The sequence below is a fragment of the Sitodiplosis mosellana genome, unplaced genomic scaffold (genome assembly GCF_009176505.1).
Source record: "Sitodiplosis mosellana isolate CC-2019 unplaced genomic scaffold, AAFC_SMos_1.0 Smas_scaffold_2, whole genome shotgun sequence".
NCBI classification, from domain to species: Eukaryota; Metazoa; Arthropoda; class Insecta; order Diptera; family Cecidomyiidae; genus Sitodiplosis; species Sitodiplosis mosellana.
In genome coordinates, this window is record NW_022595245.1 from 2,247,697 (window position 1) to 2,265,908 (window position 18,212).

The window sequence follows — 18,212 nt, forward strand, 5'->3', positions numbered from 1 at the left end:
TATGATACTTCTTTGTCTGTTTTTTTCTTCTCTTCCTCCTTCTATTCCTCCTAAACTATCTTATCTCTCTATTTCTGACTAACAATTTCCCTCTGGTTATTAACATCGAATTGAGATAGTACACATACAGGGCGTAGATATGGGCTACTAACACTACATACTATTAACAAATTAGTTAGAAAATCGGCTGAGTAGTGTCAATAAAAATAAAGACGGAAGCATCGAGATGAGACACGCGGAATGAGCGACTCTCGACTCTCGACTCTCGATTGAAAGAGAAACATAGATACATATAAGACGATAGAGCCGTCGTTATTGTCCACCGAATGAAAGGGACTTGATACCATATTAATCTTCACAAGAGTTCCGTTAATCCGACACAAATGTCGCTTTGCGCTCACATCCAAATGAATCACTATCTCTTATCAATCTCAATGTATCGACACATAGACATGGTATGATGTAGTTTGCAAATTGATTGTGAAAATTAGCTTCGAAAACTTTACGCATTTGTATGGATAAAAATTGTGCTAATAGCGAATGATTATATATACCGGAAAATTCGAGGCACTATCTCCAATCAAATGAATTACAATATTTTCGAAAATGGCGGGATTTAGATCTTTCGAAAGATGAGCATAATTGAACGCATAAGAAAAGCGCATCAAGGAATAATCAATATACGCCGTTTTACCATAAATATTGAGTCTCATCATAAATAGCCGCGTGCACTTGAGCAAAAATGCATTATGTGCAATGGCCATACATCAAGTGCCAAATGCAACACTGTATAGATCGGAAGTTGTAAATTTCAATTTGGTTCAAACCAACGAAACAACGTATTTGCTCAAATGGGTGTAGAGAGTATTACAATTCGGCGTAGCAACTACTTGTTGGTGCTTGAACAACTCTCGTGTCTATTCAAGCGCTCATCTTGAATATCATAACTTCGTTTGGCCGTTATCTAATATCAAATACGGTTCGACTGTACGCTGTGTGCACGAAAATCATAATATATTTATATTTAAAACAGCATATTGTACACTCACCCGAGAATTCCGACTACAATGTATCTATAATTTCGCCGCGTAAATATCAATTTAATGGAGATAAATTTTATGATTTATAGATTATATTGAAATTTACTGTATGGCACATGAACGAAATTTATGCTCATTTGATGCAAATGAAGACGATTTCGACATTATCTTCGGCTACTGCTGCTACTGCTGCTGCTGTTGCTGCTGATGGCACGGTTCTGCTCTCAGCATTAAATTTGCACAGCTAAAAGTGTTGGACATGATCAAAATTTGCGATGCTAGTTTAATATTTTAACTGAATTTCGCGCGCACAAAATCAAATTGAAACCACTTTGCCTTTTGATCACAGTTTGCCATCGTTTTCCGACTTTTGCTCGAACAAATTTCCCACAAGGCGTCTTATTTACAGACGATTACGAAGACGTCACTCTACGACGGAATTAAATATTCTCATGTTGAGAGAATAAAAGAATGAAAAATTCATGCAAATATTCCCACACCCACACAAAAATCGTTTTGATAATTCAAAAAGCCACTAAGTGATAGACAAAATGAGACTTATAGACGAAGAAAAAACGGCTAAAATAAGCTTTCAAAAAGGGTTATAGTCTTCCTCCTTTTTTGTTGAAAGAAATTGTTCCAAAAGAAGAAAGTCTGAAATGGCAAGCATTTGAATGGATTTTTTCAAAATGAAATGTAAATCTATATGAATGAATGAATAGTCTATCGTTCTTCATTTTTTCCCTTGGAAAGGCAATGTGTGTAGACGAGCAAGAAAAAAAATGGCAAAAGAAAACACTATCTTCAATATTCTGATTCATTGAACGAAAAATATTCATAAGATTCCGTGTTGTCATGGACAATTTAAGTCAGCATCTGATGCGTTCACCTAAGCCATCCATTTCGAATGGCATTCATTTATCTCGACATATTTTTCGTCTGCCTCAATTGTACGCGTAAATACATCAATCCAAAATCCAAAATGATCATTTAAGGAACAGGTAGAATGAATCAATCAATTTTGACAAATACGGCACATGATTGAAACCTGGAGATTGTTTGCAATCGGTTGTTGCACGAAAAAAAAAAAATGTTACACGAAAAAAAGCGGAAACCAAAAACTCTACACAAATACTTTACCTCATCGTTTCACATATACTTTGTCAGATACAGAGTAAAGTGTATCATTGAAAAAATTTGCATATCAACCAAAAGTGAATACGCAATTTGATGGTTTGATTGAAACTATGTAAGCAGCAAACAACAAGATACCTTTAATGAACCTAAATGCGGTCCACAAAATAATTTGCATAGGTTGGTTTAAGTATGTGTGGCTTTTGCATATGTGGTGTTGATATGTTGAAAATAATGTAAATGACCAAAGTTGAGGTATGCCTCGAAACACCACTCACGGGACCGAGAAAAAAAGTAATAGCGATCCCACTTGATGAAAGTGATATGCTCTACTTGTCGCCGGGAAAATTCATCAACCGACATAGTTGCAAAGTTTCCGAGAAAAAGTCGTCGTGGGAGAGCGATAGAGTCGGGAAAAAAGCACTCAAAAAGCTTGATGGATTCCACATGCAGGTACTTAAGAATGACCACAAATTTATTCGGCAAAAAAAACCAGCATACACCCTAACTCACACACGCAAATTTGACATTCCGTGTGGTTTAGCATTCTTCGAAATTAAGGCAACACAACATTTGCATACTTGACAAAGTTTCATCTTGCTACTTTGTGTGTACAATGCATTTGGCCGGTGTGAGTTTGAGCCATGGTTATGTGCTGCCGCGTCCCAACGGAGACGACAATGACGACGACGACGACGACGGCAAATGGTAAAACGCATTAGCACAAATTTCTGGTTTTAAAGTGGCAGCCATATGTTTAGTAACCATAAACACTAGCATTTTTTTGTGTGCTGCTGCTATTTTTCTGATGGCCATGATCTGTGTACCTGTGTATGAGTTCAACATTTGCATTTTTCATTTCGGCTCTTTGCAGAATTGTGTCATTATTAGTAAGTGCTTTGGAGTGGTGCGTTGTTCCATTTCATTCTACCATAATGAAGTTGAACTTTTCACATACATTTCGGTCGCTTGGAGAGCGCGACCGATAGAGTGGGAGATATGAAAGGAAAAAGTTAGAAAGAATCCATGCACCAAAAACAGTAATATTCATACATTTGCAACTTTTTCTTTGGAAATTTATTGCTCATTTCATATTCACTGTTACCTTTGCCACTTAAAGCGAAAACTTGCATGGAAAAACGACCCTCGGGCAAATGGTCACTCTGTATTTTATTTTTAAATTCAAATATGTGATTACAACTGGAAATTGAGGACTGCAATGTGGCCCATTTTATGGAATCACCGCTTTTTCCCCCCTTCAAACAAATTCGCTCAATTACATATTTATTTATGCGTGCTTACACTTAATCTCAGTTTTTGAATACATTTAACACCGTCGTTCTCATTCTAAATTGCAAATAATTCAAATGCAAACAAATTCGATCGTAGTCTCTAGTCCGAAATGATAGTCGTTTATTTAGAGTGTTGCATCCATTAAAAACTCGAGCTTTAACGAAAAAAAAAAAACGATTTTAACAAGCTTCATTAAAATGTGTGTCATTTAATCTAGAGATGAGAATGAAGATATTCATTTGAAGATATGTTTCACATAAAAACAAATGTCATTGATTCACTCACAGAGAACGAACCGAAAAAAAAACGAATCAAAAACACTGGCTGCCTAGATGTTCTCTATTATTTTGTACTGCTGCTGCTGCTGGTAATTCAAACAATGGCCTAGAATTGTCGCCTGAAATCCCATGTTCCAACACAAGAGTTTGCCCTACGATGTAGTACACGGAAAATTAAGGCAAACTCCATTACTTTTAATCACGGTCATACCATTGATTAGGCTTTTATATGCAAATTATTCTAACGAAGTTTTCCATTTCCCACAAACACACACGGAGAGCGACAGAGAGAGAGAGAACACTGGCGACCAATGCAAGTGTTGTGTGTGCCGCAAGTACAAGACAATTCAATTGCGTGTATTGTATATGGTGAGAACAGCGTGTGTGTTTCTCTGGCTGTTGGCTCTAACCAACACAACACCATTTGCCGCACTTGTCAGACGACAAGTACATGTCGTGAGCGCACGCTACAGTTAAAAACCAAATAAAAGCAATAATTTTATCAATTTCATTATGTTTTCTTACACTAAATTCGAATGATTCTGTACAAAATCTTGCTAATTTGCGTACGCCAAGAACTTTTTCCTCCAAACGATTTTATTCAATTTACAACGAACGGAAGACGACGAAAAAAAAAGAAGTTCAGCATAAAGTTTCGGTCTCGTTCACAAAACTTGACAAGGCAAAGAACAACACACAACTTGTAATTTGAATTTGAAACGAAAATTATGAAAATCTACGTGACGAGGTGACAACTGCACATGCCGTAGAACGGAATAACGCAATCCGCTTTTCTATTTTATACGATTCATTTACGATTATTACCGACGAAAAGCAGGTTTCTCCTTTCATCAACTCAATTCAAGCATCTTGGAATTGGAATTAATTTTGAATCTCATTTCGGTGTGTGTGTGTGTGTGTGTGCCTGTGCACAAGTGATGCGGAAATTGATTCAGCTGGGATGACCCATAACTTTGATGACTGTCTAGAGAATTGAGCTGGGCTTTACACCTCATAAAAACGACATGAAATTGATCGCGTGGCCGCACCTGAAGCCGTTCATTCTTTCTCTGGAATATTTCGTGAAGATGCGATCTTTTAGATTCCAAAAAATGCGATGAGTACGATTTACGAGCTGTTGAAACCGAAACTGTTACCGACGGAATTTTTTTCTTCTGATGAAGAGTATTCATCGTAGACGCAGTCCTAGTTACAAGAAGAAAACTCCTAACTACCGAATTAAATATGAAAATATGCGTAAATAATTGAAACCAGCGAGTATCTGTTCGATTTCTAGGCGGAAATGTGAACGAACACGTGCTGCTCCGTTCGTTTTTCAAAGTTTTCCAAATCATTTCCAAAAGTCTCATCGGAACAATTTCGAAGCATTTTACCTCATTTTCATATTGAACGTGTGTCATCATTTAAAAATGATCTTCCTACGCATGAGCGAAATTAAATTCAATTGGAAAAAAGTGATGGAATTCAAGTACTTTGTTAAAATACGTGAACACATGAACAAACAAGTGCACAAGCGAAAACGATAAATGATGAAAAACTTAATTGGATTATATGGTTGGGTGTGTGTGTTTGTACCAGCATTTGTTGACAACCCGATTCAATATGCATTCGACGAATGCGAGGCACACTGACATACCGAAGAGTCTTCATATTACAATGGGCTTTTGTGGTTTTATCATTTCCATCAGCGCATTCAATCTGCTTTACAACCTTGACATCATCATCGTGTTCTTTTTCTCAGAGACATGTCTTTCCATTGCACACATGCTCCGCTTTCGAGTATTTCCTTGTTAATATTATTAAATTTTGCGCGGCATCTGTACAAACAAAGGTGAATCACCTGAGAATTCAAAATGCTTTGAAAACGAACCGATTGGGGAAAAAACCGAGAGCAGAGATAAAATATAAGAGTGTAAGTTGACGTCGGCAGCAGTAGCAGCAGCATAACGGTACAATGGAATACGAATGAATATGTAAATACTTGAACCACTAAGATTTGATTGAGATGCGAGGCAAAGCCACACTCCAAAGTATTTTATGCTACGGCTTTTTTCTCTCTTTTTCCGTTTTTTCTTCCAACTTCTTTCGAATTGAATGGAACAATCCAAGCAAAATGGTAGTGAAATTGAGTAAAATATAACAAGCCTGGAAAATCCTGACATTTTTTCCGCCACCGAATGTATTTAAATAGCTCCTTGAATGTCAGTGTTTTTCTATTAAAAACAATAATAATGTAAATTCCTATCGCCCTTCTACAGCGGTTCTTGTTTTGACATTTAAACAACGTTAACGATATTGAAAGTTTGACAGTTCGTAATATTCAATTGACTGCTACGAAATATCCGCTGTTGTGTGTCGCTACGTTCATACGGCATCATTGATGCTCAAAACTCACGATAGTGAGATTTTTTCTCGCTGTTTGTATCAAAACTGCGAGAGTGATAAAAAAAAAGCTTTGCCTTAATTGGTAACTGGAAAATGCTCAAGTCAACAACGGTGTAGAGAAGAAAAGAAAATCTTTTCATGGATACACGGATTAACTTCGTAAACAGAATATCCACTTCAGACATGAATGGAATGAAAGAAACGAAGAAATGTGTACGACGAACGAAATAAAAGTGTACATAATGTTTTGAAAACTCAAATGTCATACTAAGAATCTTGGCTTGCAATCAACTAGTGAAAATTTATTGGGCACGTTTTGTTTATACACGTTCTTCGTCTTGAGTACACACACACCGCTTTGTGTGTAGCATCAATTCATGTCATACGAGATGCGCCATATTCACTGGCTGAAGATTCATGGGCTGAACATTCTCATTCGTGATATAGATCGCGCACATAACTTTATGATGGGCAATATGTATTCATTATTTTCGAATATTTGTTTAACCATTCAGTGCACAAACTCACTCTTTCTCACTTGCTTTCAAAAAAAAAAACGCCAGCGATAAAAAGCGGTAGGCTAACGAAATGTCGAAGCCTACACGAAACGGAACAAAAAAATAATGAATGAAATTTGAAATTTTGCAAGAAGCCAAAGAAAACAAAATCATCTCATATCGTAATGGAACCGTGTTGGAATCTATTCGAAACATATTTGGCTTTTATCACTCTGTTTCATCATCATCAAAAATGTTGCCATTTCCAAAGCATCGCCTAAATGAAATGAGTAAGAGCGACTTCAAAGCAATGTTGCCTTTTTCAAACAAGTGCTATCGTTGTTTTTACGCGGAGAATGAGGAAGGACACAACACATCGCAGTTCGCATTGATGGCCTAACTTGTTTATCTGCGCGTATAATTTATAATACATTCGCTACGGAATCGGAACAGGACGAACTAAAGATTACAACAACAGTAATATTGATGTTCAAAGTGTTTTCTGTCGAAAGCTCATCAAATTAAATGCAACGCATATTCCGTTGTGTACATTTCCGCACGCATCGCCCATTTCCATCACTTTCTCTCTCTGTCTCTCTCAACATTTACAGCAAACAGAACAGCACTGTCTCTGATTACGAGATGAGAGAGGGAGAGAGAGAGAGAGAAAAACTTGATTTGAAATAAATAGCGAGAGATAAGAGCAAGGCACACAAGAGCCATGGCCATGTTCAGCTAATATTGTTTACTTTGTTAATATTTTATTCCCGTCAGACGTTTGTTAAGCGATGGGTGCAAAAAATGAGCAAATGAAAAATAAATATTTGGTTGGAAAACACGGAAAAAAGCAACGCATCTGATGCTGGTTTCTGTTTTCCACTTTTCTCTTCTCCCATTTGCTTGTTCATGTCGGATGGTACGACCCGTGCATTTCAATCGATTTGAATGTATTTCTGTCAGTTCCTTGTCTTGAGCGTTTGTTTATTAATTTATCGTGTACGTAATCTAATTAGGCGGCTTTTCAACTGATAACGAGCTAGGGAGAAAGAGTATCATTTCGATACCAAAATGAAAGTGAACCGTATCATTTCACATTTATTCGACGAAAAGTTTTTTGTATATGAATTCCCTGAAAAAAAAAAATCCACACCATTAATTCACTCAACCAGATATTTTCACAAAATGTTCCGAAATTGATTCAGCCTTTTCCACCGAATTTCGTTTCCGTGAAAAGTTTTCGAGGAAAATTCGTAGCGATTTTCATCCGATCCGTGGCGTTCTTATCATCTGATGAAATGAGTACAGGTTTGTATACATACAAACCCACAACCGTGGGTATCATCAACGTTATCAACTCCCTTGTAATTATGTAACATTGGCCATCAAATTAAGTTTAAACGATTACGGTATTGAAAATGGCCAAAAAAAATCCGTAAATCACATTCAGATCAATTGACGACAAAAAAAATCAATTGACGCTCCTATCGATTGACGGCTAGGTAATAAAATCTTCAAAAAAAAAACAATTTTTTCCGTTGACAATAGCAACAACAACGACGATCAAATTGTATTTGGCGGATAAAATCGTCCCGTAAATCGTGCGATAGACCTTTTTTCAGCGTGAGTGATTACTTTTCGCTTTAATCAAAATGTATACTGTCTTGATACGAGATGGTCGATATGAAGATACAAGCTAAATAAAGATGTTTGCGCTATGAAGATCTTGAAGAAAACAAACCTGTCGGCTAAAAATTTCATAATATCCGGTACATGTTTGACGTCGTTTTATATTATGTTACATCGTCCAAAGTAAATAAACTTTGATCCGTCTTTTGTTGGCCCATGAACGGATCGATGTGAACGCGCATCTTCAGGGATGCTCTTCTACTCTAGTCAATTCGGTGACTTCTATTCAATTCGAGATTAGATTTTATACACAATACCGAAACGAAATGATAACAATAATGACAACACAAGCGTAGGAAGGAAATTTAATCGCCGATTTCATTTGCCATTTTCTCTCTCTTGACGATTCCAATTCCAAAACTTCGGCAAATGTTTGCAATGAAAATATGTTTTCAGGCACTTTTCACTGAAATCATTGCCAATTAATTAGATTTGTTTATTTTCGATTAAAAGTCTATTTTCTTTTCGACCGTTTACTATTAATTATGTTTGGCATTTCAGCCGCAATGAATATTGTTTGAATGACGAAAATGCAAACATTAAGATTGACTGTTTTGAATTCAGACTGTTGTGATTCGATTTAGAATTGCGATTCTCCGTTGAGTCAACAGAATCGCATTGAATGAAGGAGTCATTCATTGAGCGACGTACGTCAAATATATTGTTCATTTCAAACCCGTTTTGAAATTCTCTCTAGGAATCAAATTAGTTCGACGCAAAAGGCGCATTGTTATTTTGAAAACTGTTCCATCACAACGATAATGGAGTTATTCAATATAATTTACCCTAGGCAAATTGTAGCGCATCTGAAATTCCGACAAAAGAGTGCCAGATCGACAGATACACGCAACACAACCGAAACAAATATCATTGTTTTGATGGTATTTTGCATATGTTATTGCATTCACAACGCTGGAACAAAACAATGTCCCAAAAAAATAATAATGATTTGTTAGCTTGGAAGTGGTTTGCACACTTGATTAAATAAACAAAATATTTGCGAATTAAAATTCCACAATGCCAAATGAGTGTTTGGCCGAATTTCATGATTTAGAATGCGTGGGAAAATCAATAACAAAAACGCACAATAAATCATTTGATAAAATTTATGCAACTAAATAACATTTAATCCATTAAACATGCCCAACATGAACATCGTGACATTTTTGGGCCATTGAATATGCACGAATTCCGCAAATCGGCTAATTAAATTGTGCGGTTTATTTTCATTCAAAAATGAATTTACAACGATAAAATTCCAAATAACTGGCATTTAACATTTGACCCACAATCGAGAGACATCATCAATTCATTTCCATTTTCAATTTCACATTTTTTTCTATGTTTGCTCACTAAATTGCCATTTTATATTTACTATTTTATTGTGTTCTGCATGAATATTTGTTTTTCGAGTAGTTATTTACTGGGTAAAAAAAACATTGTATTGGTTTCTGCATGAGTGACGCTTTTATTGATTTTACTTTTGTCATTTTTTTAGTTCAGACATTACAAATCGCTCATTCCAATCGTTTTTAGAGTAGAATTTTCATTTATTCCTTTGCTTTTGTGCTTTTGAATGAAAAATTATTGGCCTTAATCGAAAAATAGCAAAATTATTAACAAAATCACTTTTTTCTCTGCTCTAAAATACATACCGCAAATATAAATACAGGTGACGGCATCCGATGGAGACAAAGATCGCCCACAAAACATCGTCTACTTCTTAACCGGACAAGGTATTGATCCAGATAATCCAGCCAATAGCAAATTCGATATAAACCGAACAACTGGCGAAATCTTCGTGCTGAAGGTAAGTTTGACGTTCTATTTTGGACGCTATGGAAAATGTCAAGCGACCATTTTATCGTATTTTTATGTGTGATTCATCATAAAATCCCATTCGTGAGAAAATCGCATGGGATTTAAGCAGAGCGCGAGTTTAATGTCAAAGCTCCATTGAGGGCGAAGTCATCAAGTGGAAATGGCATCAGCAATGCTCTTTTTTAAATATTCTTTGCAAAATTTTCTACAGCAAGCAAAACCAAAAATCCGATCCGCTTAAATTGCCGGATTTTACTTTCACTTTCATTGTTTTCCGTGTGTCGGCGAGAAATTGTTTGTAGTAAAAATAGCCGCCAAAAATAATTGGAGTGCGGGAAAAAACGGTGGCTACGGTTTTTATGGATTATTTTACGTTACGGAAATGCTTAAGTTTTATGTAACCAATAGCTTCAAATGAAAACAGATGCTCTGTTTCACTCAATGTAATGCATTTTCGGCTTTGCACACACATATACGTCACTACTGCAATGAAAATGTGGCTGGCACCACAGAGAAAAAAAAATAAGAAGGCGTCTGGCGTCTACGGTATTGTTCTAACGTTAGAGCATTTTTGTTACATTGTTTAACTTTTCACATGCGAACCGCACGGAAAAAAACCACGCGACCGCCCCATTTGCTCCGCAAATGCAACACGCCAACAATGTGAGTTATATAAACCGATTAAAAGTGATTTGCTGGTTTTTTCTGTAAAATATTTCAAAAAGCAATTTGTTCCATCTTGGATGAAATTCGTTATGTTTCGACCGAGAATTCTTTCTCATCGCCCATTTGCTCTCCCTCTCTCGCTCCCTTTCTCTCTCGGTATTAACTAACGGGTTTTTTTGCGTTCAGCTCAACATAGACGTATTTAATGATTTTTCGTGCAAAATTTCCCACCAAAAATTATAAAATATTTCTCATATTCGGAATGCTGAGCCACATAAAACATTGGTGTTACATTTGCACGGGATAAAATCGCCTAGATAAAAAGCACGATAAATATACCAGGCTAATTTTTTTTTCTTTCTGTTGTTCATTTTTCAAAATCCTCTCTGCAAGAGAGCGAGAGAGAGAGAGAGAGCCAGAGTTATTTTTTGGACGGGCAAAAAGTCGCACAGGTGAAATGAGCAGAAAAACTTCAGCCGAGAAAATGTTGCACAAAGTTGAAAAATGCTTAACATGGTGCTGGCTGGCTTCTAGTCTAAAAGCGGTAAATCGCAAATTAAATAGCTAGACATAGGAAGCAGGTTGTGCTTTATTTGCCTCGCTTCAATTGGAAAATCGTGCCAAATACACGCTTCTACTGTAACAAGCCATTGGAATAATCCGAATAGCAAGCCATGGCATGCAGCCTACATTTTCATCTCCGAAAAACGGAACGAACCAAAAAAACGCCTTTGCTGTTTCGATTCGTAAGCGTATAGAACACTGTAATTGTGTGCTACTATTTCGCAATTATTCAATATTTAACGGATCGAATTTTGCATTTTCGTCGCCCAACTGAACGGAAAAGATAGAAAGTAACAAGTGGAGTAAATTATTTCTGGGGCTCACGTGAATGGAATGAGTTGATGCCTATTCTCCTCTAGGAGAATATGGGGAGATTAAAAGAGCTGAAGAGAGGAAAAGAGACGAGAAAGCGAAAGACCATTTCAACAAATTTTGCCTAGTTTTGCTTGTTTGACTGTGTGTATGCGTGTGTAGCGGCTCCGGAGTATTAAATTAAAATTTTCCATTTTCTAATTACTCCAGAATATTCTCCATAAATTTTCATTTCATTCAATTTTCTCTCTCGATTTCATTTAATGTGCACGCCGTTTTGCTCCCTTTTTCGAGTGTTTTGTTTCCGATGACTGTTATGTACAGCCGTGCGCGTATCTCTTTGCCATTGCATCGTTACATTAATTTCTTCATTATGTTCAAAATGAGGACAGTTGTTTTCCTCTCCCTCGACTGAAAAAAAGGAACAGCTATCATTATGAAAAATCGGTGCAAACGCACAGCGACATTCCCAGTAGATAATTTTGAAGAGAGACACTTATTATTTGTTTAACTGTGTACCGATTATCACACACACATCCAAATTATTATGAATAGAATCGCACAAGCGGCAGAGCACGTGCTGTTTCACAGGCACTTGAGCTGCAATTAAAAATGAAAATGGCATTCATTTTCATCACATCACATTCCGAGACATAATTATTCCGATTAAACGACACGTATAGACTTTCTCTCTGCTTCGCACGTTTTATATCAATGTGACTGCGTGTATGCTGTCATTTTGCCTGCCAACTGGGTGGAATGTTGACACTCACACTCTCACACACCAGCAATTGGCAATCCGATTAAATGAATGTTACTCCTTTTTTCGGTTTTGATGCCGCCATTTAGCTACACGCAAAAATAAATTAAATTAAATTAAAATTATATTTAAATCTCGAAATGGGTTTCGTCTGAGACAGCGACGAGACGAGAGTGACGTGTGTGTGTGTGTGTGTCACACACTGCTGTAAATATTGAAACGTTTTTAAGTATTTTAAAATAATAACAATAATAATCATCATCCGCACTGTTGATGGCTCATGTAATCTTTCACACTATGAGTGAAAATAATGAGTTTTGCAAATGGAAAACGTCACGTCGACTTGCTGGGCGGGATGGAGAGAGAGAGAGAGAGAGAGAGAGAGAAAAAAAACACAGAAGCAATGCATTGAAAGGCACTTGAAAGTATTTACGTCGTTAGCTAACGTGGGAACTGCATTCGCACACACAGCATGGCTTAATGTACGAATGTAGTAAATGCGATGTCATTTGCTTCGCAGATGCATTTGACCACCGTTACCGCCACCATCAGCATCACCCGAATTATTATTCGCCGCACGTACTTCCGATTCAACAATGTTCCATTTATTCCGAAAAGTGCATTTGCAACGGATGTCAAATCGAACATCGAAATTAATTTCCGTTCAAACATTTCCCGATGCCAACACATACACTCAAATTAATCGTGATGTGTGCAAACAAACATGGGTTTTACATTAAATATTCGATTTGCCATTCAAAGTCAAACATCATTTTCAAGTTGTATTCGCTTTTCCCCCTCTCTATTCTAGCCATTGGATCGAGATCAACCGAATGGTCGGCCGCAATGGCGTTTCACCGTATTTGCACAGGATGAAGGCGGTGAAGGTTTGGTCGGATATGCCGATGTTCAAGTGAATCTTAAAGATATCAACGATAATGCACCGATATTCCCGCAAGGCGTTTACTTTGGCAACGTCACCGAAAATGGCACCGCTGGCATGGTTGTAATGACAATGACAGCAGTCGATTACGATGATCCGAACGAAGGCTCAAATGCAAAATTAGTCTATTCGATTGAGAAAAATGTGATAGAAGAAGAGACCGGTTCGCCGATATTCGAAATTGAGCCCGACACCGGTGTTATCAAAACGGCCGTGTGCTGCTTGGATCGCGAACGAACACCAGACTATTCGATACAAGTGGTGGCAATGGATGGCGGAGGGTTAAAAGGAACTGGGACGGCCTCGATACGTGTGAAAGATATAAACGATATGCCGCCACAGTTTACGAAGGACGAATGGTTCACGGAGGTCGATGAAACGGATGGCACAAATCTGCCGGAAATGCCCATTCTCACGGTCACCGTGCACGATGAAGACGAAACAAACAAATTCCAGTATAAAGTGATTGACAATAGCGGTTATGGTGCGGATAAATTCACAATGGTGCGCAACAACGACGGAACGGGCAGCTTGAAAATTGTACAACCGCTCGACTACGAGGATCAACTGCAAAGCAACGGTTTCCGATTCCGTATTCAGGTCAATGACAAAGGCGAAGACAATGATAATGATAAATATCACGTGGCATATTCGTGGGTCGTTGTCAAATTGAGAGATATCAACGATAATAAACCGGTTTATGACCGTGCCAATATCGAGGTGCAAGTGTATGAAAATACAGAAGTTGGTAAAGTACTTGAGAAATTCGTTGCAAATGACCCGGATCAAGGTGGAAAGAGCAAAGTATCGTATGCAATTGACCGCACATCGGATCGACAGCGACAATTTTCAATTAATCAAGACGGTGTTGTTAAAATTCAACGGTCATTGGATCGCGAAGTTACGCCACGGCATCAAGTCAAAATTTTGGCAATTGACGATGGTATTCCACCAAAAACGGCCACTGCCACACTTACTGTGATTGTTCAAGATATTAACGATAACGCCCCTAAATTCCTGAAAGACTATCGACCTGTATTGCCCGAACACGTGCCACCACGTAAAGTTGTCGAAATTTTAGCCACCGACGATGACGACCGTTCGAAGAGCAATGGACCACCATTCCAATTCCGTTTAGACCCGGGTGCGGATGATATCATTCGAGCTTCATTCAAAGTTGAACAAGATCAAAGTAAGTGGGACATTTCATTTTTATTTATGAAGAATTTACATTTTTTTTTCTCTCTGATTCATTCTTCCCTTTACACTATACCCAATATTTCTATCGGTAGTCTTATTTCACGGAACTCTTTTGAAAGTAGAACAATGTTAAATTTCTGAGAATTTTTATTTTTAAACTTTTTTTTACAATTTAGAACGAACATTCGGTTAGGTTTTTTCTTCGAAATGTTTGAAAGCAAATAAATTCTAAGCAATGCCTCATTTTCTCTTTTCACAGAGGGTGCAAACGGTGATGGTATGGCAATTGTATCATCGTTGCGTTCATTCGACCGTGAACAGCAAAAAGAATACTTGATTCCGATTGTAATCAAAGATCATGGAACGCCGGCAATGACTGGTACCAGTACGTTGACTGTGATTATAGGTGATGTAAACGATAACAAAATGCAGCCCGGTTCAAAGGATATATTCGTGTACAACTATCAAGGGCAAGCGCCGGACACACAAATCGGTCGGGTTTATGTGTACGATTTGGACGATTGGGATTTGCCAGACAAGAAATTCTATTGGGAAACACAAGAGCATATGCGATTTAAATTAGACGAAGACACCGGAATGATAACAATGAAACAAGGCACGCGCGAAGGAACGTACAATTTGAAATTTAAAGTTTACGATCGAAAGCACACACAAACGGATGTTGCGGCAAATGTAACGGTAACCGTACGTGAAATACCACACGAGGCGGTTGTAAATTCGGGTTCGATTCGAATTGCCGGTATTACCGATGAGGATTTCATTCGTGTATGGAATTATCGGGCACAAAGTTTATCGCGAAGTAAATTAGATCGTTTCAAAGATAAATTAGCGGATTTGTTGAATACCGAGCGTGAAAATGTTGATGTGTTTAGTGTGCAATTGCGTAGAAAGCATCCACCTCTGACTGACGTTCGATTTTCAGCACATGGTTCACCATACTATAAACCGGTCCGATTGAATGGCATTGTGTTGATGCATCGCGAAGAGATTGAAAAGGATGTCGGTATCAACATTACAATGGTTAGCATCGATGAATGTTTGTATGAGAATCAAATGTGTGAGGGTTCATGCACAAACACACTCGATATCAGTTCACTGCCATACATGGTGAATGCAAACAAAACGGCTTTGGTTGGTGTGCGCGTTGATGTTCTGGCCGAATGTACGTGCGGTGCAAGAAACTTTAGCAAAACGGAATCATGTCGAAATAATTTGTGTTACAATGGCGGTCGATGTGTGGAAACAAGATATGGTCCGACATGTTCGTGCCCGGCTGGTTATACGGGTCCACGGTGCCAACAAACAACACGTAGCTTCCGTGGAACGGGTTGGGCATGGTATCCACCGCTTGAAATGTGCGATCACTCTCATTTGAGCTTTGAATTTATCACACGCAAATCGGAAGGTTTATTGATTTACAACGGGCCAATTGTGCCGCCCGAACGCGATGAATTGCTCGTTTCAGATTTCATTTCTGTGGAAATGGAACGCGGTTATCCGAGATTATTGATTGACTTTGGATCGGGCACACTCGAGCTCAAAGTGAAAACAAAGAAAACATTGGACGATGGTGAATGGCATCGATTGGATATATTCTGGGATACTGAAACCGTTCGTATGGTTGTCGATTATTGTAAATCGGCTGAAGTGTCGGAAATGGAAGACGGTTCACCGCCCGAATTCGACGATTCATCGTGTCAAGCGCGTGGCACAATACCACCGTTCAATGAGTATCTCAATGTGAATGCACCGCTACAGATTGGCGGCTTGTATCGCGAACAATTCGATCCACAATTGTATCTATGGCATTATATGCCGACTGGCAAAGGTTTCGATGGTTGCATTCGTAATTTGATGCACAACAGTAGACTGTATGATTTAGCGCATCCAGGATTGTCGAGGAATAGTGTTGCCGGTTGTCCGCAAACCGAAGATGTTTGCAGTCAAAGCGAACAAACGGCACGATGCTGGGAGCACGGAAATTGCGTTGGCAGTTTCAGTGAAGCACGCTGTCAATGCCGACCCGGATGGACTGGACCATCATGTAATATTCCAACCATTCCGACCACATTTAAACAACAAAGTTATGTAAAATATGCCCTGAGCTTCGAACCCGATCGATTTAATACACAAATTCAACTGCGGTTCCGTACCCGAGAACAACATGGTGAATTGTTCCGTGTTAGCGATCAACACAATCGAGAGTATGGCATTTTGGAAATTAAAGATGCTCGTCTGCATTTCCGATACAATTTGAATTCGTTACGAACGGAAGAGAAAGACTTGTGGCTCAATGCAATTCTGGTGGACGACGGTCAATGGCATACGGTGCGTGTGAATCGATATGGATCGGCTGCAATGCTCGAACTTGACGGTGGCGAAGGACGACGATACAATGAAACATTCGAATTCGATGGGCATCAATGGCTTTTTGTTGACAAACAAGAAGGCGTTTATGCTGGTGGCAAAGCTGAATACACTGGCGTTCGCACATTCGAAGTGTATGCCGATTATCAAAAGAGCTGCTTGGATGATATCAGGTGAATAACTTTTTTTTTTAATGGAAAACACTGTTTTCGTTTCATTTTCATTGTAAATGTAAATCTATAACAAATATTTAATAATCCTTTGATTAATTGGAATGTAAATGTTAAATCATCAAATTTGTTTTCTGTTCCAGATTGGAAGGTAAACATTTACCACTGCCACCTGCAATGAATGGCACTCAATGGGGTCAAGCAACAATGGCACGCAATCTCGAACGTAATTGCCCATCAAATAAACCATGTTCGAATGTTATTTGCCCGGACCCATTCGAATGTATCGATTTGTGGAATGAATATGAGTGCACGTAAGTGAATCAATTTTATTATGAATTTTTCAATGGAACAAAAAAAGGCAAACATTTTTTTGGCCATTCACAAAAAATTGCATTTTTAACCCAAACGCAGAAATAAAATATATTATAAATAATAATGAAATATGCGCGGGAAATAAGCAGTATCTCATCAAAATCAACGCAATATTTACTGAACCAAAATACCAAACCGCAAATATCATTGTGTTTTTTTCGATTGTTTTGTTTGTTCAATTTCATACAGACATTTAAATTAAACTAACTATTTACCAATAAAAATGCAATGAAATAACATCAAATATTAACTGTGTACGGAGGCACATAACACAATTTAAAAATTTACACAAAAACATATTGAAACGGAAAATTTAATGAATTGATTTCTGTGAGTTATTTTGATGAAATGATTGATAGAGAGGAGTAAAATTGATTTCGTATGAATTCAAGCAGCAAATTTCACTCGAATCGCTTCGAGTTTTCTATTTCACCTAAGTAACGTACATATCTTTGAATTAAATAACATTTCTATGGGAATTTAATCTGATTTTAATTCGATATGGTTTCATTCCGATGAAGCAACTCCAGTGAATGCCATTGCCACAATGATTACATTTATTTTCCATTTTTAATTTTCTCAAAGCGATTTTTTTTTCAATCAAAAATTACAACGTATATTCGTTGGGTATATCAAAGCTTGCTTCATTAACTTCACAATGACCAAAGAATGTTGAATC

The 18,212-nt window shown here is 37.8% G+C and overlaps 1 protein-coding gene across 15 annotated transcripts in view; it reads left to right on the forward strand.

The window, feature by feature from the left end:
- Positions 1-18,212, forward strand: part of LOC129565429 (neural-cadherin) — a 261,698-nt gene that overhangs the window by 231,596 nt on the left and 11,890 nt on the right. For all 15 annotated transcript variants that reach the window (XM_055440336.1, XM_055440335.1, XM_055440337.1 and 12 more), the window contains 4 exons: positions 10,007-10,144; positions 13,269-14,592; positions 14,860-17,161; positions 17,302-17,472. In XM_055440336.1, coding sequence (XP_055296311.1) covers positions 10,007-10,144; positions 13,269-14,592; positions 14,860-17,161; positions 17,302-17,472 — 3,935 coding nt within the window. The remainder of the gene's footprint in view (positions 1-10,006; positions 10,145-13,268; positions 14,593-14,859; positions 17,162-17,301; positions 17,473-18,212) is intronic.